The sequence below is a fragment of the Oncorhynchus keta genome, unplaced genomic scaffold (assembly GCF_023373465.1).
Source record: "Oncorhynchus keta strain PuntledgeMale-10-30-2019 unplaced genomic scaffold, Oket_V2 Un_contig_5411_pilon_pilon, whole genome shotgun sequence".
NCBI classification, from domain to species: Eukaryota; Metazoa; Chordata; class Actinopteri; order Salmoniformes; family Salmonidae; genus Oncorhynchus; species Oncorhynchus keta.
This window is the reverse complement of record NW_026288273.1, coordinates 226400-251203: the sequence shown is the minus strand read 5'-3', so window position 1 is coordinate 251203 and position 24804 is coordinate 226400. Positions and strand designations below refer to the sequence as shown.

The window sequence follows — 24804 nt, the reverse complement described above, 5'->3', positions numbered from 1 at the left end:
TTCCTCTCACGCTCCTCTATGCTTTCCTCGTCTGAGTTCACGTTATTTTCATCCAGGTGTCTCTCCTCTTCCCCCTCCTCTTCTTCATCTATACTACTCCTCTCTTCCTCCTCTATTTTCATCTCCACTTCCTTCTCAGACAGGATGCTGATGTCATCCCCGTCGTCTGTCACGTTCGTGATGCTTTCCAGGTCTGAGTTCACGTTAGTTTTCAGGTCCAGGTGTGTCTTGGTGTCGGGGTCGAGGTTCATCTTGGTGAGGATGTCCTCATTGACGGTTGTATTGTTTGTATTGCAGTCCTCTGTGGTTGAGTCGGGGTCAGGGGTCGTGTTCTTGTTGTGGTCATGTTGTCCATGTGGTTTGGCTGTGGTTGAGTCGGGGTCAGGGGTCGTGTTCTTGTTGTGGTCATGTTGTCCATGTGGTTCGGCTGTGGTTGAGTCGGGGTCAGGGGTCGTGTTCTTGTTGTGGTCATGTTGTCCATGTCGTTCGGCTGTGGTTGAGTCGGGGTCAGGGGTCGTGTTCTTGTTGTGGTCATGTTGTCCATGTGGTTCGGCTGTGGTTGAGTCGGGGTCAGGGGTCGTGTTCTTGTTGTGGTCATGTTGTCCATGTGGTTCGGCTGTGGTTGAGTCGGGGTCAGGGGTCGTGTTCTTGTTGTGGTCATGTTGTCCATGTGGTTCGGCTGTGGTTGAGTCGGGGTCAGGGGTCGTGTTCTTGTTGTGGTCATGTTGTCCATGTGGTTCGGCTGTGGTTGAGTCGGGGTCAGGGGTCGTGTTCTTGTTGTGGTCATGTTGTCCATGTCGTTCGGCTGTGGTTGAGTCGGGGTCAGGGGTCGTGTTCTTGTTGTGGTCATGTTGTCCATGTGGTTCGGCTGTGGTTGAGTCGGGGTCAGGGGTCGTGTTCTTGTTGTGGTCATGTTGTCCATGTGGTTCGGCTGTGGTTGAGTCGGGGTCAGGGTCGTGTTCTTGTTGTGGTCATGTTGTCCATGTGGTTCGGCTGTGGTTGAGTCGGGGTCAGGGTCGTGTTCTTGTTGTGGTCATGTTGTCCATGTGGTTCGGCTGTGGTTGAGTCGGGGTCAGGGGTTGTGTTCTTGTTGTGGTCATGTTGTCCATGTGGTTCGGCTGTGGTTGAGTCGGGGTCAGGGGTCGTGTTCTTGTTGTGGTCATGTTGTCCATGTGGTTCGGCTGTGGTTGAGTCGGGGTCAGGGGTTGTGTTCTTGTTGTGGTCATGTTGTCCATGTCGTTCGGCTGTGGTTGAGTCGGGGTCAGGGGTCGTGTTCTTGTTGTGGTCATGTTGTCCATGTGGTTCGGCTGTGGTTGAGTCGGGGTCAGGGGTCGTGTTCTTGTTGTGGTCATGTTGTCCATGTCGTTCGGCTGTGGTTGAGTCGGGGTCAGGGGTTGTGTTCTTGTTGTGGTCATGTTGTCCATGTCGTTCAGCTGTGGTTGAGTCGGGGTCAGGGGTCGTTTTCTTGTTGTGGTCATGTTGTCCATGTGGTTCGGCTGTGGTTGAGTCGGGGTCAGGGGTCGTGTTCTTGTTGTGGTCATGTTGTCCATGTGGTTCGGCTGTGGTTGAGTCGGGGTCAGGGGTCGTGTTCTTGTTGTGGTCATGTTGTCCATGTGGTTCGGCTGTGGTTGAGTCGGGGTCAGGGGTTGTGTTCTTGTTGTGGTCATGTTGTCCATGTGGTTCGGCTGTGGTTGAGTTGGGGTCAGGGGTCGTGTTCAGCCCGTTCTGGGCCAGTTCGGGATTGTTGGGAGTCGACGACGACAGAGGAAGAGTTACATCACTCAGCCCCATTGCATTCTGGATGCTGGTCAGACAATACTTCTTACGACACTTAGGAAACGTGGCCCAACCTAGCCTGGTGACATCACCGCCACTGACATCACGATTGTGGGAGGAGCGAAGGCTGAGTGAGGCGGGAGGAGTCAGGGCAGGGCCGTTCCTATTGGCCACGTCTATTGACATCCTCACCGAAGAAGCGGGGCCTCCTGGAGAGAGAGAGAACAGTGAGGGAGCATGTGTGTGTGTGTTACCTGATAGGAGGTCAGTCCTGGACCAGGGGTTAGAGGTCAGGTCAGTAAAGAGAAAAAGTATGTTGAGGATTGTAACTGTCAGGGTTGCCCCCGGAGACAGTAGCTAGACAACACCATACGGAACACTGAGGGTCCTACCGTAGAGCTAAGGATTGTTGGTCACCCCAGGATGGTGTGGGTCCATGTTTGGACTTCTCAGCCAATCACAGCGTCTACACTCGATGACCAATCACAGACAGAGGAGTTCTGCTTCAGCCAATCATATGGCTTCACCAGGAAGACAGCTTCTGACTGCAAGAAACAAACACAATCCTTTAATGAATGAAGAACTCGCACACACACACACACACACACACACAGCCCCCAGAGGAAGGTGGGAAGGTAACAAGAGCCTGGATGTGACAGTAACCTCACACCTCTGCCCTGTTGGCCTGTTTCAGTTCTGTGTGTCTAACAGCTCACTGTCGGTAAGGACTGTGTGTGTGTGTGTGTGTGTGTGTGTGTGTGTGTGTGTGTGTGTGTGTGTGTGTGTGTGTGTGTGTGTGTGTGTGTGTGTGTGTGTGTGTGTGTGTGTGTGTGTGTGTGTGTGTGTGTGTGTGTGTGTGTGTGTGTAATTGTCTCGAGAATAAAAAATAACAGCTGCATACACCAAAAAGAGAGAGAGAGAGAGAGAGAGAGAGAGAGAGAGAGAGAGAGAGAGAGAGAGAGACAGAGAGAGAGAGAGAGAGAGAGAGAGAGAGAGAGACAGAGAGAGAGAGAGAGAGAGAGAGAGAGAGAGAGAGAGAGAGAGAGAGAGAGAGAGAGAGAGAGAGAGAGAGAGAGAGAGAGAGAGAGAGAGAGAGAGAGAGAGAGAGAGAGAGAGAGAGAGAGAGAGAGAGAGAGAGAGAGACAGAGAGAGAGAGAGAGAGAGAGAGAGAGAGACAGAGACAGAGACAGAGAGAGAGAGACAGAGAGAGAGAGACAGAGACAGAGACAGAGACAGAGAGAGAGAGAGAGAGAGAGAGAGAGAGAGAGAGAGAGAGAGAGAGAGAGAGAGAGAGAGAGAGAGAGAGAGAGAAGAGAGAGAGAGAAAATATCTTGTGTCCTTTAGAGATTTGTACATTGTTAAAACACTGTATATAGATAATATGACATTTGTAATGTCTTTAGAGAGAGAAAACTTCTGTATGTGTAATGTTTACTGTTAATGTTTCACTTTATATATTATCTACAGAGTTAACATATGAGAGAGAAAGCCACTGAGAGAGAGAGAGAGAGAAAGGGGGAGAGAGAGAGAAAGAGAGAGAGAGAGAGAGATTAGAATGAGAGACAGAGAGAGAGAGCAGACCAGGGTCTGGAGAGAGAGAGACAGAGAGAGAGAGACACACTGAGACCAGAAGAGAAGAGAGAGACACAGAGACAGACAGACACTGTAGACCAGGGTCTGGCCAGAGAGAGACAGAGAGAGAGAGAGAGAGGGAGAGAGGGTCTGGCCAGAGAGAGAGACACAGAGAGAGACAGAGACTGAGACCAGGGTCTGAGAGAGAGACAGAAAGAGAGACAGACTGTAGACCAGAGGTCTGTCCAGAGAGAGAGACAGAGAGAGAGAGAGAGAGAGAGAGAGACAGAGAGAGAGACTGCAGACCAGGGTCTGGCCAGAGAGAGACACAAACACACTGAGACAGGGTCTGACCAGAGGACTGAGAGAGAGAGAGAGTCAGAGACACAGAGACACACACTGCAGACCAGGGTCTGTCCAGAGAGAGACACAGAACACACACTGACAGACCAGGGTCTGTCCAGAGACACAGAAACACACTGTAGACCAGGGTCTGTCCAGAGAGACACAGAAACACACTGCAGACACGAGAGAGAGAGAGAGACACACTGAGACCAGGGTCTGTCCAGAGAGAGAGAGACCAGGGTCTGAGAGAGAGAGAGACACACTGAGACCAGGGTCTGTCCAGAGAGAGACAGAGAGACACTGTGAGACCAGGGTCTGTCCAGAATATAAAATAACTGTACACCAGAGAGCTCTCTGTCCAGAGAGCAATGACATCATATCCCCTAGACACACACACTGCAGACCAGGGTCTGGCCAGAGAGAGACACACACTGTAGACCAGGGTCTGGCCAGAGAGAGACACAAACACACACACACACTGCAGACCAGGGTCTGGCCAGAGAGAGACACAAACACACACACACACTGTAGACCAGGGTCTGTCCAGAGAGACACACTGCAGACCAGGGTCTGTCCAGAGAGACACAGAGACACACTGTAGACCAGGGTCTGTCCAGAGAGACACAGAAACACACTGTAGACCAGGGTCTGTCCAGAGAGACACAGAGACACACTGCAGACCAGGGTCTGTCCAGAGAGACACAGAAACACACTGTAGACCAGGGTCTGTCCAGAGAGACACAGAAACACACTGTAGACCAGGGTCTGTCCAGAGAGAGACACAGAACACACTGTAGACCAGGGTCTGTCCAGAGAGACACAGAAACACACTGTAGACCAGGGTCTGTCCAGAGAGACACAGAGACACACTGTAGACCAGGGTCTGTCCAGAGAGACACAGAGACACACTGCAGACCAGGGTCTGTCCAGAGAGACACACTGCAGACCAGGGTCTGTCCAGAGAGACACAGAAACACACTGTAGACCAGGGTCTGTCCAGAGAGACACAGAAACACACTGTAGACCAGGGTCTGTCCAGAGAGAGACACAGAAACACACTGTAGACCAGGGTCTGTCCAGAGAGACACAGAAACACACTGTAGACCAGGGTCTGTCCAGAGAGACACAGAGACACACTGCAGACCAGGGTCTGTCCAGAGAGACACAGAGACACACTGCAGACCAGGGTCTGTCCAGAGAGACACACTGCAGACCAGGGTCTGTCCAGAGAGACACAGAGACACACTGAAGACCAGGGTCTGTCCAGAGAGAGACACACTGCAGACCAGGGTCTGTCCAGAGAGACACAGAAACACACTGCAGACCAGGGTCTGTCCAGAGAGACACAGAGACACACTGTAGACCAGGGTCTGTCCAGAGAGACACAGAAACACACTGTAGACCAGGGTCTGTCCAGAGAGACACAGAGACACACTGCAGACCAGGGTCTGTCCAGAGAGACACAGAAACACACTGCAGACCAGGGTCTGTCCAGAGAGACACAGAGACACACTGCAGACCAGGGTCTGTCCAGAGAGACACAGAAACACACTGCAGACCAGGGTCTGTCCAGAGAGACACAGAGACACACTGCAGACCAGGGTCTGTCCAGAGAGACACAGAAACACACTGCAGACCAGGGTCTGTCCAGAGAGACACAGAAACACACTGTAGACCAGGGTCTGTCCAGAGAGACACAGAAACACACTGCAGACCAGGGTCTGTCCAGAGAGACACAGAGACACACTGTAGACCAGGGTCTGTCCAGAGAGACACAGAAACACACTGCAGACCAGGGTCTGTCCAGAGAGACACAGAGACACACTGCAGACCAGGGTCTGTCCAGAGAGACACAGAAACACACTGTAGACCAGGGTCTGTCCAGAGAGACACAGAAACACACTGTAGACCAGGGTCTGTCCAGAGAGAGACACAGAGACACACTGCAGACCAGGGTCTGTCCAGAGAGACACACTGCAGACCAGGGTCTGTCCAGAGAGACACACTGCAGACCAGGGTCTGTCCAGAGAGACACAGAAACACACTGTAGACCAGGGTCTGTCCAGAGAGACACAGAGACACACTGTAGACCAGGGTCTGTCCAGAGAGAGACACAGAAACACACTCTACCTCTCCTTTTATCCAACAAGGAGTCATCATTTAGAAAACTCTGAGGTTCAGTGTCCAAGTTCGCAGGACAAAACATTTATAATCTTCAGAACACAGGAAAGTTGTTCACAGGAATGTTATTTATATTCATTTCCCAGAAGCCCTTGCAACATAAACAGGCCATTAACAGAAAGACAAACAGCACAGTTCCACTGTAACGGATCAGCTGAGACTAACATTTTTCACTACCAAAAAAACATTGATTTCAAAGTTTTTAAAAAACCATATACAACTCTGTAAAGAAGGACGACTTTTAAAAATGTAAACTGAAAATGTTACTAAAACATTTACTGTAAGAACTGTGCAGATGGAAGAAAAATCTCCCGCAGTTTTTTTAGTGTGTCCACGTTTTCCTAGAACTCTGCTAAATATCTGCTCTGAGTTAACACTGCAGAAAGAAGTCTCAGCGATGACATGACACACGGACTCTGATAGAATGGAGTCTCAGCGATGACATGACACACGGACTCTGATAGAATGGAGTATCAGCGATGACATGACACACTGACTCAGATAGAATGGAGTCTCAGCGATGACATGACACACGGACTCTGATAGAATGGAGTCTCAGCGATGACATGACACACTGACTCAGATAGAATGGAGTCTCAGCGATGACATGACACACGGACTCAGATAGAATGGAGTCTCAGCGATGACATGACATACGGACTCTGATAGAATGGAGTGTCGGCTATGACATGACACACGGACTCTGATAGAATGGAGTCTGAGCAGATGACACTGACACACGGACTCTGATAGAATGGACTCTCAGCGATGACACTGACACACTGACTCAGATAGAATGGAGTCTGAGCGATGACACTGACACACTGACTCTGATAGAATGGACTCTCAGCGATGACACTGACACGCTGACTCAGAAAGAATGGAGTCTGAGCGATGACACTGACACACTGACTCAGAAAGAATGGAGTCTGAGCGATGACACTGACACACTGACTCAGAAAGAATGGAGTCTGAGCGATGACACTGACACATTGACTCAGAAAGAATGGACTCTCAGCGATGACAATGACACGCTGACTCAGATAGAATGGAGTCTGAGCGATGACACTGACACACTGACTCAGAAAGAATGGAGTCTGAGCGATGACACTGACACACTGACTCAGATAGAATGGAGTGTCGGCTATGACATGACACACGGACTCTGATAGAATGGAGTCTCAGCATGACACTGACACACTGACCCAGATAGAATGGAGTCTCAGCGATGACAATGACACGCTGACTCAGATAGAATGGAGTCTCAGCTATGACATGACACACTGACTCAGAAAGAATGGAGTCTCAGCGATGACATGACACACTGACTCAGATAGAATGGAGTCTCAGCGATGACATGACACACTGACCCAGATAGAATGGAGTGTCGGCGATGACATGACACACGGACTCTGATAGAATGGAGTGTCGGCGATGACATTGACACGCTGACTCAGATAGAATGGAGTGTCGGCGATGACATTGACACGCTGACTCAGATAGAATGGCGTCTCAGCGATGACATGACACACTGACTCAGAAAGAATGGAGTCTCAGCGATGACACTGACACGCTGACTCTGATAGAATGGACTCTCAGCGATGACACTGACACGCTGACTCAGATAGAATGGAGTCTCAGCGATGACACTGACACACTGACTCAGATAGAATGGAGTCTCAGCGATGACACTGACACGCTGACTCTGATAGAATGGACTCTCAGCGATGACAATGACACACGGACTCTGATAGAATGGACTCTCAGCGATGACAATGACACGCTGACTCAGATAGAATGGAGTCTCAGCGATGACAATGACACGCTGACTCAGATAGAATGGACTCTCAGCGATGACATTGACACACTGACTCAGATAGAATGGAGTCTCAGCGATGACATGACATACGGACTCTGATAGAATGGAGTGTCGGCTATGACATGACACACGGACTCTGATAGAATGGACTCTCAGCGATGACACTGACACGCTGACTCAGAAAGAATGGAGTCTGAGCGATGACACTGACACACTGACTCAGATAGAATGGAGTCTCAGCGATGACACTGACACACTGACTCAGAAAGAATGGAGTCTCAGTGATGACATGACACACGGACTCTGATAGAATGGAGTCTCAGCGATGACAATGACACGCTGACTCAGATAGAATGGAGTCTGAGCGATGACATGACACACTGACTCAGAAAGAATGGAGTCTCAGCGATGACACTGACACACTGACTCAGATAGAATGGAGTGTCGGCTATGACATGACACACGGACTCAGATAGAATGGAGTCTCAGCTATGACATGACACACTGACTCAGATAGAATGGAGTCTCAGCGATGACAATGACACGCTGACTCAGATAGAATGGAGTCTCAGCTATGACATGACACACTGACTCAGAAAGAATGGAGTCTCAGCGATGACATGACACACTGACTCAGATAGAATGGAGTCTCAGCGATGACAATGACACGCTGACTCAGATAGAATGGAGTCTCAGCGATGACATGACACACGGACTCTGATAGAATGGAGTCTCAGCGATGACATGACACACTGACTCAGATAGAATGGAGTCTCAGCGATGACATGACACACTGACTCTGATAGAATGGAGTCTCAGCGATGACATGACACACGGACTCAGATAGAATGGAGTCTCAGCGATGACAGGACACACGGACTCAGATAGAATGGAGTCTCAGCGATGACATGACACACTGACTCAGATAGAATGGAGTCTCAGCGATGACATGACACACTGACTCAGATAGAATGGAGTCTCAGCGATGACATGACACACGGACTCAGATAGAATGGAGTCTCAGCGATGACAATGACACACTGACTCAGATAGAATGGAGTCTCAGCTATGACATGACACGCTGACTCTGATAGAATGGAGTGTCGGCTATGACATGACACACGGACTCTGATAGAATGGACTCTCAGCGATGACACTGACACGCTGACTCAGATAGAATGGAGTCTCAGCGATGACAATGACACGCTGACTCAGATAGAATGGAGTCTCAGCGATGACAATGACACGCTGACTCAGATAGAATGGAGTCTCAGCGATGACATGACACACTGACTCAGATAGAATGGAGTCTCAGCGATGACATGACACGCTGACTCAGAAAGAATGGAGTCTCAGCGATGACATGACACACGGACTCTGATAGAATGGAGTGTCGGCGATGACATTGACACGCTGACTCAGATAGAATGGAGTCTCAGCGATGACATTGACACGCTGACTCAGATAGAATGGAGTCTCAGCGATGACATGACACACTGACTCAGATAGAATGGAGTGTCGGCGATGACATGACACACTGACTCAGATAGAATGGAGTGTCGGCGATGACATGACACACGGACTCAGATAGAATGGAGTCTCAGCGATGACATGACACACTGACTCAGATAGAATGGAGTCTCAGCGATGACATGACACACGGACTCAGATAGAATGGAGTGTCGGCGATGACATGATCTGTTCTACAGAAATGCATCATTATAGGAGGACGTGGACTCGAGTCTGACTTGAGTCACAAATTTAATAACTTGAGACTTGACTTGGACTGGACTTTGATTAGAGACTGATGACTTGAAATGATCTGGCCTTTTGTTACTCATTTAGTGGCACAGAGTCTCCGTAGACTCCTCTCAGACAGTCAGAGACAGTAGTCACAGCATCGACTGGCTAGTGACTCCTCTCCACACAGTCAGAGACAGTAGTCACAGCATTGACTGGCTAGTGACTCCTCTCCACACAGTCAGAGACAGTAGTCACAGCATTGACTGGCTAGTGACTCCTCTCCACACAGTCAGAGACAGTAGTCACAGCATTGACTGGCTAGTGACTCCTCTCCACACAGTCAGAGACAGTAGTCACAGCATTGACTGGCTAGTGACTCCTCTCCACACAGTCAGAGACAGTAGTTACAGCATTGACTGGCTAGTGACTCCTCTCCACACAGTCAGAGACAGTAGTCACAGCATTGACTGGCTAGTGACTCCTCTCCTCACAGTCAGAGACAGTAGTCACAGCATTGACTGGCTAGTGACTCCTCTCCACACAGTCAGAGACAGTAGTCACAGCATCGACTGGCTAGTGACTCCTCTCCACACAGTCAGAGACAGTAGTCACAGCAACGACTGGCTAGTGACTCCTCTCCTCACAGTCAGAGACAGTAGTCACAGCAACGACTGGCTAGTGACTCCTCTCCTCACAGATCAGAGACAGTAGTCACAGCATCGACTGGCTAGTGACTCCTCTCCACACAGTCAGAGACAGTAGTCACAGCATCGACTGGCTAGTGACTCCTCTCCACACAGTCAGAGACAGTAGTTACAGCATTGACTGGCTAGTGACTCCTCTCCACACAGTCAGAGACAGTAGTCACAGCATTGACTGGCTAGTGACTCCTCTCCACACAGTCAGAGACAGTAGTCACAGCATTGACTGGCTAGTGACTCCTCTCCACACAGTCAGAGACAGTAGTTACAGCATTGACTGGCTAGTGACTCCTCTCCACACAGTCAGAGACAGTAGTTACAGCATTGACTGGCTAGTGACTTCTCTCACAGTCAGAGACAGTAGTCACAGCATTGACTGGCTAGTGACTCCTCTCCACACAGTCAGAGACAGTAGTTACAGCATTGACTGGCTATGACTCCTCTCCACACAGTCAGAAAGCATTGACTGGCTAGTGACTCCTCTCCTCACAGTCAGAGACAGTAGTCACAGCATTGACTGGCTAGTGACTCCTCTCCACACAGTCAGAGACAGTAGTCACAGCATTGACTGGCTAGTGACTCCTCTCCTCACAGTCAGAGACAGTAGTTACAGCATTGACTGGCTAGTGACTCCTCTCCACACAGTCAGAGACAGTAGTCACAGCATTGACTGGCTAGTGACTCCTCTCCACACAGTCAGAGACAGTAGTCACAGCAACGATTGGCTCGTGACTCTTGGCCCTCTGATTGGCTAGTGACTCTCGGCCCTCTGATTGAACCAGGAAAGTGTACCAAAGCAACGATTGGCTTGTGACTCTTGGCCCTCTGATTGGACCAGGAAAGTGTCTACCAAAGCAATGATTGGCTCGTGACTCTTGGCCAACTGATTGGCTCGTGACTCTTGGCCCTCTGATTGGCTCGTGACTCTTGGCCCTCTGATTGGCTCGTGACTCTTGGCCCTCTGAGTGGCTCGTGACTCTTGGTCCTCTGATTGGCTCGTGACTCTTGGCCCTCTGATTGGCTCGTGACTCTTGGCCCTCTGATTGGCTCGTGACTCTGGCCCTCTGATTGGCTCGTGACTCTTGGCCCTCTGATTGGCTCGTGACTCTTGGCCCTCTGATTGAACCAGGAAAAGTCTCCTTTTTAAGAGATGTTTTCTACGACCCGTTTCCATCAGTTTGAACAGGAATCAAAGCCTTTTACTTATTCCTCATTTTGGGGATGATTGAAAAGTGGATTTATATATATATATATGTCATAATGTACAACAACAACAAAAAAATAGACTATTAGCCTTTCATTAGACACATTTAACATGATTCTATGAAGTTCACATGTTGGTGGTCATTAGTCATTAGACACATTTAACATGATTCTATGAAGTTCACATGTTGGTGGTCATTAGTCATTTGACATGGACATGAGTGCAGGTAGACTAGCAGGTAGACTAGCAGGTAGACTAGCAGATAGACTGAGCAGGTTTGACATGGACATGAGTGCGGATAGGCTGTGCAGGATAGGCTGTGCAGGATAGGCTGTGCAGGATAGGCTGTGCTGGATAGGCTGTGCAGGATAGGCTGTGCTGGATAGGCTGTGCTGGTTGAATAGGTAGACTAGCAGGTAGACTAGCAGGTAGACTAGCAGGTAGACTAGCAGGTAGACTAGCAGGTAGACTAGCAGGTAGACTAGCAGGTAGACTAGGTAGACTGTTGAGCAGGTAGACTAGCAGGTAGACTAGCAGGTAGACTAGCAGGTAGACTAGCAGGTTTGACATGGACATGTAGTAAACATGTCCCTGTGGTTGTTTGTGATCACCCTGGTAGGTTGATTAATAACCTGAACCAGATTACAGACACTGGTTACAATGAGAAGCTTCCTGTTGAGTGGGTTGATTAATAACCTGAACCAGATTACAGACACTGGTTACAGTGAGAAGCTTCCTGTTGAGTGGGTTACAGTGAGAAGCTTCCTGTTGAGTGGGTTGATTAATAACCTGAACCAGATTACAGACACTGGTTACAGTGAGAAGCTTCCTGTTGAGTGGGTTGATTAATAACCTGAACCAGATTACAGACACTGGTTACAGTGAGAAGCTTCCTGTTGAGTGGGTTGATTAATAACCTGAACCAGATTACAGACACTGGTTACAGTGAGAAGCTTCCTGTTGAGTGGGTTGATTAATAACCTGAACCAGATTACAGGCACTGGTTACAGTGAGAAGCTTCCTGTTGAGTGGGTTGATTAATAACCTGAACCAGATTACAGACACTGGTTACAGTGAGAAGCTTCCTGTTGAGTGGGTTGATTAATAACCTGAACCAGATTACAGACACTGGTTACAGTGAGAAGCTTCCTGTTGAGTGGGTTGATTAATAACCTGAACCAGATTACAGACACTGGTTACAGTGAGAAGCTTCCTGTTGAGTGGGTTGATTAATAACCTGAACCAGATTACAGACACTGGTTACAGTGAGAAGCTTCCTGTTGAGTGGGTTGATTAATAACCTGAACCAGATTACAGACACTGGTTACAGTGAGAAGCTTCCTGTTGAGTGGGTTGATTAATAACCTGAACCAGATTACAGACACTGGTTACAGTGAGAAGCTTCCTGTTGAGTGGGTTGATTAATAACCTGAACCAGATTACAGACACTGGTTACAGTGAGAAGCTTCCTGTTGAGTGGGTTGATTAATAACCTGAACCAGATTAATAACCTGAACCAGATTACAGACACTGGTTACAGTGAGAAGCTTCCTGTTGAGTGGGTTGATTAATAACCTGAACCAGATTACAGACACTGGTTACAGTGAGAAGCTTCCTGTTGAGTGGGTTGATTAATAACCTGAACCAGATTACAGACACTGGTTACAGTGAGAAGCTTCCTGTTGAGTGGGTTGATTAATAACCTGAACCAGATTACAGACACTGGTTACAGTGAGAAGCTTCCTGTTGAGTGGGTTGATTAATAACCTGAACCAGATTACAGACACTGGTTACAGTGAGAAGCTTCCTGTTGAGTGGGTTGATTAATAACCTGAACCAGATTACAGACACTGGTTACAGTGAGAAGCTTCCTGTTGAGTGGGTTGATTAATAACCTGAACCAGATTACAGACACTGGTTACAGTGAGAAGCTTCCTGTTGAGTGGGTTGATTAATAACCTGAACCAGATTACAGACACTGGTTACAGTGAGAAGCTTCCTGTTGAGTGGGTTGATTAATAACCTGAACCAGATTACAGACACTGGTTACAGTGAGAAGCTTCCTGTTGAGTGGGTTGATTAATAACCTGAACCAGATTACAGACACTGGTTACAGTGAGAAGCTTCCTGTTGAGTGGGTTGATTAATAACCTGAACCAGATTACAGACACTGGTTACAGTGAGAAGCTTCCTGTTGAGTGGGTTGATTAATAACCTGAACCAGATTACAGACACTGGTTACAGTGAGAAGCTTCCTGTTGAGTGGGTTGATTAATAACCTGAACCAGATTACAGACACTGGTTACAGTGAGAAGCTTCCTGTTGAGTGGGTTGATTAATAACCTGAACCAGATTACAGACACTGGTTACAGTGAGAAGCTTCCTGTTGAGTGGGTTGATTAATAACCTGAACCAGATTACAGACACTGGTTACAGTGAGAAGCTTCCTGTTGAGTGGGTTGATTAATAACCTGAACCAGATTACAGACACTGGTTAAGTGAGAAGCTTCCTGTTGAGTGGGTTGATTAATAACCTGAACCAGATTACAGACACTGGTTACAGTGAGAAGCTTCCTGTTGAGTGGGTTGATTAATAACCTGAACCAGATTACAGACACTGGTTACAGTGAGAAGCTTCCTGTTGAGTGGGTTGATTAATAACCTGAACCAGATTACAGACACTGGTTACAGTGAGAAGCTTCCTGTTGAGTGGGTTGATTAATAACCTGAACCAGATTACAGACACTGGTTACAGTGAGAAGCTTCCTGTTGAGTGGGTTGATTAATAACCTGAACCAGATTACAGACACTGGTTACAGTGAGAAGCTTCCTGTTGAGTGGGTTGATTAATAACCTGAACCAGATTACAGACACTGGTTACAGTGAGAAGCTTCCTGTTGAGTGGGTTGATTAATAACCTGAACCAGATTACAGACACTGGTTACAGTGAGAAGCTTCCTGTTGAGTGGGTTGATTAATAACCTGAACTTCAGATTACAGACACTGGTTACAGTGAGAAGCTTCCTGTTGAGTGGGTTGATTAATAACCTGAACCAGATTACAGACACTGGTTACAGTGAGAAGCTTCACTGGTTACTGTTCCTGAGTGGGTTGATTAATAACCTGAACCAGATTACAGACACTGGTTACAGTGAGAAGCTTCCTGTTGAGTGGGTTGATTAATAACCTGAACCAGATTACAGACACTGGTTACAGTGAGAAGCTTCCTGTTGAGTGGGTTGATTAATAACCTGAACCAGATTACAGACACTGGTTACAGTGAGAAGCTTCCTGTTGAGTGGGTTGATTAATAACCTGAACCAGATTACAGACACTGGTTACAGTGAGAAGCTTCCTGTTGAGTGGGTTGATTAATAACCTGAACCAGATTACAGACACTGGTTACAGTGAGAAGCTTCCTGTTGAGTGGGTTGATTAATAACCTGAACCAGATTACAGACACTGGTTACAGTTCCTGTTGAGTGGGTTGATTAATAACCTGAACCAGATTACAGACACTGGTTTACAGTGAGAAGCTTCCTGTCTGTTGAGTGGGTTGATTAATAACCTGAACCAGATTACAGATTACACTGGTTACAGTGAGAAGCTTCCTGTTGAGTGGGTTGATTAATAACCTGAACCAGATTACAGACACTGGTTACAGTGAGAAGCTTCCTGTTGAGTGGGTTGATTAATAACCTGAACCAGATTACAGACACTGGTTACAGTGAGAAGCTTCCTGTTGAGTGGGTTGATTAATAACCTGAACCAGATTACAGACACTGGTTACAGTGAGAAGCTTCCTGTTGAGTGGGTTGATTAATAACCTGAACCAGATTACAGACACTGGTTACAGTGAGAAGCTTCCTGTTGAGTGGGTTGATTAATAACCTGATCCAGATTACAGACACTGGTTACAGTGAGAAGCTTCCTGTTGAGTGGGTTGATTAATAACCTGAACCAGATTACAGGCACTGGTTACAGTGAGAAGCTTCCTGTTGAGTGGGTTGATTAATAACCTGATCCAGATTACAGACACTGGTTACAGTGAGAAGCTTCCTGTTGAGTGGGTTGATTAACAACCTGAACCAGATTACAGGCACTGGTTACAGTGAGAAGCTTCCTGTTGAGTGGGTTGATTAATAACCTGAACCAGATTACAGACACTGGTTACAGTGAGAAGCTTCCTGTTGAGTGGGTTGATTAATAACCTGAACCAGATTACAGACACTGGTTACAGTGAGAAGCTTCCTGTTGAGTGGGTTGATTAATAACCTGAACCAGATTACAGGCACTGGTTACAGTGAGAAGCTTCCTGTTGAGTGGGTTGATTATTAACCTGAACCAGATTACAGGCACTGGTTACAGTGAGAAGCTTCCTGTTGAGTGGGTTGATTAATAACCTGAACCAGATTACAGGCACTGGTTACAGTGAGAAGCTTCCTGTTGAGTGGGTTGATTATTAACCTGAACCAGATTACAGGCACTGGTTACAGTGAGAAGCTTCCTGTTGAGTGGGTTGATTAATAACCTGAACCAGATTACAGGCACGTGAGAAGCTTCCTCTTGAATGGACAGCAGTGAAAACCAGTCCATATTCAAGTCCCTGAGAAAGTAACCTCTCTGTTTACATCACAAACACTATCAAGTCTTTTAACCTCTCTGTTTACATCACAAACACTATCAAGTCTGTTAACCTCTCTGTTTACATCAGGAACACTATCAAGTCTGTTAACCTCTCTGTTTACATCAGAAACACTATCAAGTCTGTTAACCTCTCTGTTTACATCACAAACACTATCAAGTCTGTTAACCTCTCTGTTTACATCACAAACACTATCAAGTCTGTTAACCTCTCTGTTTACATCACAAACACTATCAAGTCTGTTAACCTCTCTGTTTACATCAGGAACACTATCAAGTCTGTTAACATCTCTGTTTACATCACAAACACTATCAAGTCTGTTAACCTCTCTGTTTACATCACAAACACTATCAAGTCTGTTAACCTCTCTGTTTACATCACAAACACTATCAAGTCTGTTAACCTCTCTGTTTACATCACAAACACTATCAAGTCTGTTAACCTCTCTGTTTACATCACAAACACTATCAAGTCTGTTAACCTCTCTGTTTACATCAGGAACACTATCAAGTCTGTTAACATCTCTGTTTACATCACAAACACTATCAAGTCTGTTAACCTCTCTGTTTACATCAGGAACACTATCAAGTCTGTTAACCTCTCTGTTTACATCACAAACACTATCAAGTCTGTTAACCTCTCTGTTTACATCAGGAACACTATCAAGTCTGTTAACCTCTCTGTTTACATCACAAACACTATCAAGTCTGTTAACCTCTCTGTTTACATCACAAACACTATCAAGTCTGTTAACCTCTCTGTTTACATCACAAACACTATCAAGTCTGTTAACCTCTCTGTTTACATCACAAACACTATCAAGTCTGTTAACCTCTCTGTTTACATCACAAACACTATCAAGTCTGTTAACATCTCTGTTTACATCACAAACACTATCAAGTCTGTTAACATCTCTGTTTACATCAGGAACACTATCAAGTCTTTTAACATCTCTGTTTACATCACAAACACTATCAAGTCTTTTAACATCTCTGTTTACATCACAAACACTATCAAGTCTGTTAACATCTCTGTTTACATCACAAACACTATCAAGTCTGTTAACCTCTCTGTTTACATCACAAACACTATCAAGTCTGTTAACCTCTCTGTTTACATCACAAACACTATCAAGTCTGTTAACCTCTCTGTTTACATCACAAACACTATCAAGTCTGTTAACCTCTCTGTTTACATCACAAACACTATCAAGTCTGTTAACCTCTCTGTTTACATCAGGAACACTATCAAGTCTGTTAACCTCTCTGTTTACATCAGGAACACTATCAAGTCTGTTAACGTCTCTGTTTACATCAGGAACACTATCAAGTCTGTTAACCTCTCTGTTTACATCACAAACACTATCAAGTCTGTTAACCTCTCTGTTTACATCACAAACACTATCAAGTCTGTTAACCTCTCTGTTTACATCAGGAACACTATCAAGTCTGTTAACCTCTCTGTTTACATCAGGAACACTATCAAGTCTGTTAACCTCTCTGTTTACATCACAAACACTATCAAGTCTGTTAACCTCTCTGTTTACATCACAAACACTATCAAGTCTGTTAACCTCTCTGTTTACATCAGGAACACTATCAAGTCTGTTAACCTCTCTGTTTACATCACAAACACTATCAAGTCTGTTAACCTCTCTGTTTACATCAGGAACACTATCAAGTCTTTTAACCTCTCTGTTTACATCACAAACACTATCAAGTCTGTTAACCTCTCTGTTTACATCAGGAACACTATCAAGTCTGTTAACCTCTCTGTTTACATCACAAACACTATCAAGTCTGTTAACCTCTCTGTTTACATCAGGAAACACTATCAAGTCTGTTAACCTCTCTGTTTACATCAGGAACACTATCAAGTCTTTTAACCTCTCTGTTTACATCACAAACACTATCAAGTCTGTTAACCTCTCTGTTTACATCAGGAACACTATCAAGTCTGTTAACCTCTCTGTTTACATCACAAACACTATCAAGTCTGTTAACCTCTCTGTTTACATCAGGAACACTATCAAGTCTGTTAACCTCTCTGTTTACATCACAAACACTATCAAATCTGTTAACATCTCTGTTTACATCACAAACACTATCAAGTCTGTTAACCTCTCTGTTTACATCACAAACACTATCAAGTCTGTTAACCTCTCTGTTTACATCACAAACACTATCAAGTCTGTTAACCTCTCTGTTTACATCACAAACACTATCAAGTCTGTTAACCTCTCTGTTTACATCACAAACACTATCAAGTCTGTTAACCTCTCTGTTTACATCAGGAACACTATCAAGTCTGTTAACCTCTCTGTTTACATCACAAACACTATCAAGTCTGTTAACCTCTCTGTTTACATCACAAACACTATCAAGTCTGTTAACCTCTCTGTTTACATCAGGAACACTATCAAACATTTCACACATATTATTTAGAAACTGACTGTTAGCACTTGGTGGCCTACAGCAACACCCCACAATAAAAGGCTTTAGATGTGCCAAGGGATAACAGGAGGGGAGACTGTGTAGGTAGGCTAGTCTACAAAACTAGATTATTATAGATAAGAGGAGGGGAGACTGTGCAGGTAGGCTAGTCTACAAAACTAGATTATTATAGATAAGAGGAGGGGAGACTCTGCAGGTAGGCTAGTCTACAAAACTAGATTATTATAGATAAGAGGAGGGGAGACTCTGCAGGTAGGCTAGTCTACAAAACTAGATTATTATAGATAAGAGGAGGGGAGACTGTGTAGGTAGGCTAGTCTACAAAACTAGATTATTATAGATAAGAGGAGGGGAGACTGTGCAGGTAGGCTAGTCTACAAAACTAGATTATTATGGATAACAGGAGGGGAGCCTGTGTAGGTAGGCTAGTCTACAAAACTAGATTATTATAGATAACAGGAGGGGAGCCTGTGTAGGTAGGCTAGTCTACAAAACTAGATTATTATGGATAACAGGAGGGTAGACTGTGTAGGTAGGCTAGTCTACAAAACTAGATTATTATGGATAACAGGAGGGTAGACTGTGTAGGTAGGCTAGTCTACAAAACTAGATTATTATAGATAAGAGGAGGGGAGACTGTGTAGGTAGGCTAGTCTACAAAACTAGATTATTATAGATAACAGGAGGGGAGACTGTGTAGGTAGGCTAGTCTACAAAACTAGATTATTATAGATAAGAGGAGGGGAGACTGTGTAGGTAGGCTAGTCTACAAAACTAGATTATTATAGATAACAGGAGGGGAGACTGTGTAGGTAGGCTAGTCTACAAAACTAGATTATTATAGATAACAGGAGGGGAGACTCTGCAGGTAGGCTAGTCTACAAAACTAGATTATTATAGATAACAGGAGGGGAGACTGTGTAGGTAGGCTAGTCTACAAAACTAGATTATTATAGATAAGAGGAGGGGAGACTCTGCAGGTAGGCTAGTCTACAAAACTAGAGTATTATAGATAACAGGAGGGGAGCCTGTGTAGGTAGGCTAGTCTACAAAACTAGATTATTATAGATAAGAGGAGGGGAGACTCTGCAGGTAGGCTAGTCTACAAAACTAGATTATTATAGATAAGAGGAGGGGAGACTCTGCAGGTAGGCTAGTCTACAAAACTAGATTATTATAGATAAGAGGAGGGGAGACTCTGCAGGTAGGCTAGTCTACAAAACTAGATTATTATAGATAAGAGGAGGGGAGACTCTGCAGGTAGGCTAGTCTACAAAACTAGATTATTATAGATAAGAGGAGGGGAGACTCTGCAGGTAGGCTAGTCTACAAAACTAGATTATTATAGATAAGAGGAGGGGAGACTGTGCAGAGGGGGCTAGTCTACAAAACTAGATTATTATAGATAAGAGGAGGGTAGACTGTGTAGGTAGGCTAGTCTACACAACTAGATTATTATAGATAAGAGGAGGGGAGACGGTGTAGGTAGGCTAGTCTACAAAACTAGATTATTATAGATAACAGGAGGGTAGACTGTGTAGGTAGGCTAGTCTACACAACTAGATTATTATAGATAACAGGAGGGTAGACTGTGTAGGTAGGCTAGTCTACACAACTAGATTATTATAGATAAGAGGAGGGGAGACTGTGTAGGTAGGCTAGTCTACAAAACTAGATTATTATAGATAAGAGGAGGGGAGACTCTGCAGGTAGGCTAGTCTACAAAACTAGATTATTATAGATAAGGGGAGGGGAGACTCTGCAGGTAGGCTAGTCTACAAAACTAGATTATTATAGATAAGAGGAGGGGAGACTCTGCAGGTAGGCTAGTCTACAAAACTAGATTATTATAGATAAGAGGAGGGGAGACTGTGTAGGTAGGCTAGTCTACAAAACTAGAGTATTATAGATAAGAGGAGGGGAGACTGTGTAGGTAGGCTAGTCTACAAAACTAGATTATTATAGATAAGAGGAGGGGAGACTGTGCAGAGGGGGCTAGTCTACAAAACTAGATTATTATAGATAAGAGGAGGGTAGACTGTGTAGGTAGGCTAGTCTACACAACTAGATTATTATAGATAAGAGGAGGGGAGACGGTGTAGGTAGGCTAGTCTACAAAACTAGATTATTATAGATAAGAGGAGGGGAGACTGTGTAGGTAGGCTAGTCTACAAAACTAGATTATTATAGATAAGAGGAAGGTAGACTGTGCAGGTAGGCTAGTCTACAAAACTAGAGTATTATAGATAACAGGAGGGTAGACTGTGCAGGTAGGCTAGTCTACAAAACTAGAGTATTATAGATAACAGGAGGGGAGACTGTGCAGAGGGGGCTAGTCTACAAAACTAGATTATTATAGATAAGAGGAGGGTAGACTGTGTATGTAGGCTAGTCTACAAAACTAGAGTATTATAGATAAGAGGAGGGGAGACTGTGTATGTAGGCTAGTCTACAAAACTAGATTATTATAGATACGAGGAGGGTAGACTGTGTATGTAGGCTAGTCTACAAAACTAGAGTATTATAGATAAGAGGAGGGGAGACTGGGCAGGTAGGCTAGTCTACAAAACTAGATTATTATAGATAAGAGGAGGGGAGACTGTGTAGGTAGGCTAGTCTACAAAACTAGAGTATTATAGATAAGAGGAGGGTAGACTGTGCAGAGGGGGCTAGTCTACAAAACTAGATTATTATAGATAAGAGGAGGGGAGACTGTGTAGGTAGGCTAGTCTACAAAACTAGATTATTATAGATAAGAGGAGGGGAGACTGTGTAGGTAGGCTAGTCTACAAAACTAGATTATTATAGATAAGAGGAGGGTAGACTGTGCAGGTAGGCTAGTCTACAAAACTAGATTATTATAGATAAGAGGAGGGGAGACTGTGCAGGTAGGCTAGTCTACAAAACTAGAGTATTATAGATAAGAGGAGGGTAATGTTGAATTCGGGTCGCCTCAAAACGTGACCTACTGCAACACACAGCTGTGAATACCAACAACACTGTTAACATCCCATGAAACGCATTCCGGGGTAACAAGACTAGTTAGTAGCAGGGTAACAGGGTAGTCAGTAGACTTAGTCTCCTTAACGTCCCAAGACTCAACTCACATCCACAGAGTAGCGCTGCTCCCTATAAATAGTCAAGGCAATAGTCAATGGTGCCTGTGGTCTAACTAGTCTACAGTCCACCATCACACTGACAGGGTAACGGTGTAATAACAGCGCAATATACTACCGACGCCGTGGAGAAGACTACCTCTTAACGAACCTGACTACTACTAGTTTAACCCACAACCGGCTGCGCACAGTGTTTGGCTCCACGGTTTGTTGCAAAGCACCGAGGTAAAAACCCCGTTTCAAGTGGGATACTAGTCTACTACAACCTGAAACTGTCTTTATCTCGGGTTGCAAAGCACAGTCCTGTGAATGATTTCTACAACCGCGCAGCTCTCGATAAAGGCTCGCCAATTCCACACAGTCTACGGTTCAATGTAGAGCTAAACTGTTGTCTGGAGAGAAACAAGATAAAAGTTGTTCATGGTTGAGACAGAGGTGGGAGAGAGACGTGCTCATCTGGTCGTCGCAGGCCCTCGTCTCTTATCTCTTTCTCTCCCCTCACCTCCCCTAGACTTTACAACACATCAACCCCCCAACTCGACCAAACACCGACGCGTTTGCCTAAAGGAAATAGGGGGAAAAGTTCCTATTCACGCCAGAGACACGTAACTGTTTCTAGTCGTGTGTCCGTTATAACGGTGACACGCAACTCCTTTATTCAAGAGCAATGCATTCTGGACATTCCACATCACTCACCCCTTTCTTGAGTGTTCGCGTCCTCGCTGCGTTTATTTTGTTATTCTCTCTGTTCCTCTCCTCCCTTTCCAGATGACAGCTCCAGCGAGGTCCCCCGTGTCTGCGCAGCTGCGGAAGCGAAACGCTCCAATCACAGCGCGAGCTTTAGTAACTAGTTGTCCCTCTTGCACATTTACTGTGTTGTTACCATCTTTGTTATGGGGCTCCCCGAGTGGCGCAGCTGTCTAAGGCACTACATCTCAGCGCAAGAGGCGTCACTACAGTCCCTGGTTCTATTCCAGGCTGTATCACATCCGGCCGTGATTGGGAGTCCCATAGGGAGGCTCACAATTGGCTCAGCGTTGTCCGGGTTTGGCCGGTGGTAGACTGTCTTCATAAATAATAATTTGTTCTTTAACTGACTTGCTTAGTTACTGTAAATAAAGGTTACATTAAAAGGAGTGGCCTGTCCTGCAAAGATGACTGCAAGAGCACAGCGCAGAATCCTCAATGAGGGTTCAGAAGAATCCTAGAGTGTCAGCTGAACACTTACAGAAATCTCTGGAACATGCGAACATCTCTGTTGGCGCGTCTACGATACGTAAAACACTAAAGAAGAATGGAACACACAACACTATGTGTGGAGGGGAAAAAAAGGCACAGCACACCAATTCTTCCCAAAGATTATCAAGACATTTTGCAGGAGAATGTTGGACTGTCTGTCTGTTGAAGCTCCACAGGATGTTGGGTGATGCAACAGGAAGCACAGTAGTAAATCAACAACAGAATTTGCTCTTCAACAGAGGAAAATACTGCCTTCTGGAGTGACCCGGTCCTGACCTGGACCCGATTGAGATGCTGTGGGACGACCTCAAGACGACCTCGAGACGACCTCGAGACGACCTCGAGACGACCTCAAGACGACCTCAAGACGACCTCAAGACGACCTCAAGACGACCTCAAGACGACCTCAAGACGACCTCGAGACGACCTCGAGACGACCTCAAGACGACCTCGAGACGACCTCAAGACGACCTCCAGAGAGCCGTTCGCACCAGACATCCTAAGAATTTGAGCTGAAACTGAAACAGTTTTTGTCAAGAGGACAAATTCCTCCTTGCCTGTTGCTCCGGTCTGATCTGCAACTACAGGAAACGTCTGGTTGAGGTTGTTGCTGCCAAAAGGGAGGGTCAACCAGTTATTACATCCAAGGGGGTCACATTACTTTTCCCACCCTGCACTGTGAATGTTTACACGCTGTGTGGTTACACAGAGACGTGAAAACGTTTAATTTTAAGTGTGTTATTTAGTTTAACTAGTTTAACTATACTAGACTACGTTTGTGATAGGTGACTTGTCTGTTAATTGAATGATTAGATTATTCCGCCCTGAAATATATTAATTGATTATTAATTAATATTAATTGTATGGAATTGATTATAATGTATGAAATCATAATCAATAACTGTGTAGTCCGCGTCAGAATTAGGGTAAAGACAATATGCCTTCATGGTGTTTTAAACACAGACTGTCTGAGCTCGGTGCCGACCTGACTAGAGATTTGGGAGAGAACGGGGAGTACGTCTCGAGGACAAGGTCACTATCTCTGTCGGCTGGGTAGTGAGACAGACAGGACAAGGTCACTATCTCTGTCGGCTGGGTAGTGAGACAGACAGGACAAGGTCACTATCTCTGTCGGCTGGGAAGTGAGACAGACAGGACATGGTCACTATCTCTGTCGGCTGGGTAGTGAGACAGACAGGACATGGTCACTATCTCTGTCGGCTGGGTAGTGAGACAGACAGGACATGGTCACTATCTCTGTCGGCTGGGTAGTGAGACAGACAGGACATGGTCACTATCTCTGTCGGCTGGGTAGTGAGACAGACAGGACAAGGTCACTATCTCTGTCGGCTGGGTAGTGAGACAGACAGGACATGGTCACTATCTCTGTCGGCTGGGAAGTGAGACAGACAGTCACTATCTCTGTCGGCTGGGAAGCAGGACAAGGTCACTATCTCTGTCGGCTGGGAAGTGAGACAGACAGGACAAGGTCACTATCTCTGTCGGCTGGGTAGTGAGACAGACAGGACAAGGTTACTATCTCTGTCGGCTGGGTAGTGAGACAGACAGGACAAGGTCACTATCTATGTCGGCTGGGAAGTGAGACAGACAGTGTAGCAGGACAAGGTCACTATCTCTGTCGGCTGGGTAGTGAGACAGACAGTGTCGCCCCCATTACTGTGTGTTTTCAAATAAACCTAGAGTTTGACGGTAGATTTCAGTTGTCCTGGTTATTTCGTTCACACTTTTACTTCGTCACTATTATAATTTGCCTGAGTTATGTTACGGGTCTCATTACCATCCCCCCCCTAGACTGTCGAGCCAAAAGGGATTCGTAAGTGTGTGTGTGTGTGTGTGCGTATGGTTGTGTGTATGTGTTGGCGTGAGAAGTCAGTATAAATGAATTGTTTTGTATTCTTGACTCCAGAACGTTCCGTGAATAAACCTTTTTGACCAGCTGGGCCTCCAGGTCTGTTTCATTCAACCAGGATCTGACACAGAGAGTAATGT

General features: G+C 45.8%; 1 protein-coding gene across 1 annotated transcript; it reads right to left on the bottom strand.

Annotated features, from left to right (window-relative positions):
- Positions 1 to 948: 948 nt before the first annotated feature.
- On the bottom strand, positions 949 to 23233 carry LOC127925291 (translation initiation factor IF-2-like). The gene is made up of 3 exons (XM_052510155.1): positions 22252 to 23233; positions 2169 to 2321; positions 949 to 1985 (listed from the first exon to the last, which is right to left on the bottom strand). Exon 3 carries the CDS (start codon positions 1960 to 1962, stop codon positions 949 to 951), a length of 1014 nt encoding a protein of 337 aa, XP_052366115.1. The 5' UTR covers positions 1963 to 1985; positions 2169 to 2321; positions 22252 to 23233.
- Between the last annotated feature and the right edge of the window lie 1571 nt (positions 23234 to 24804).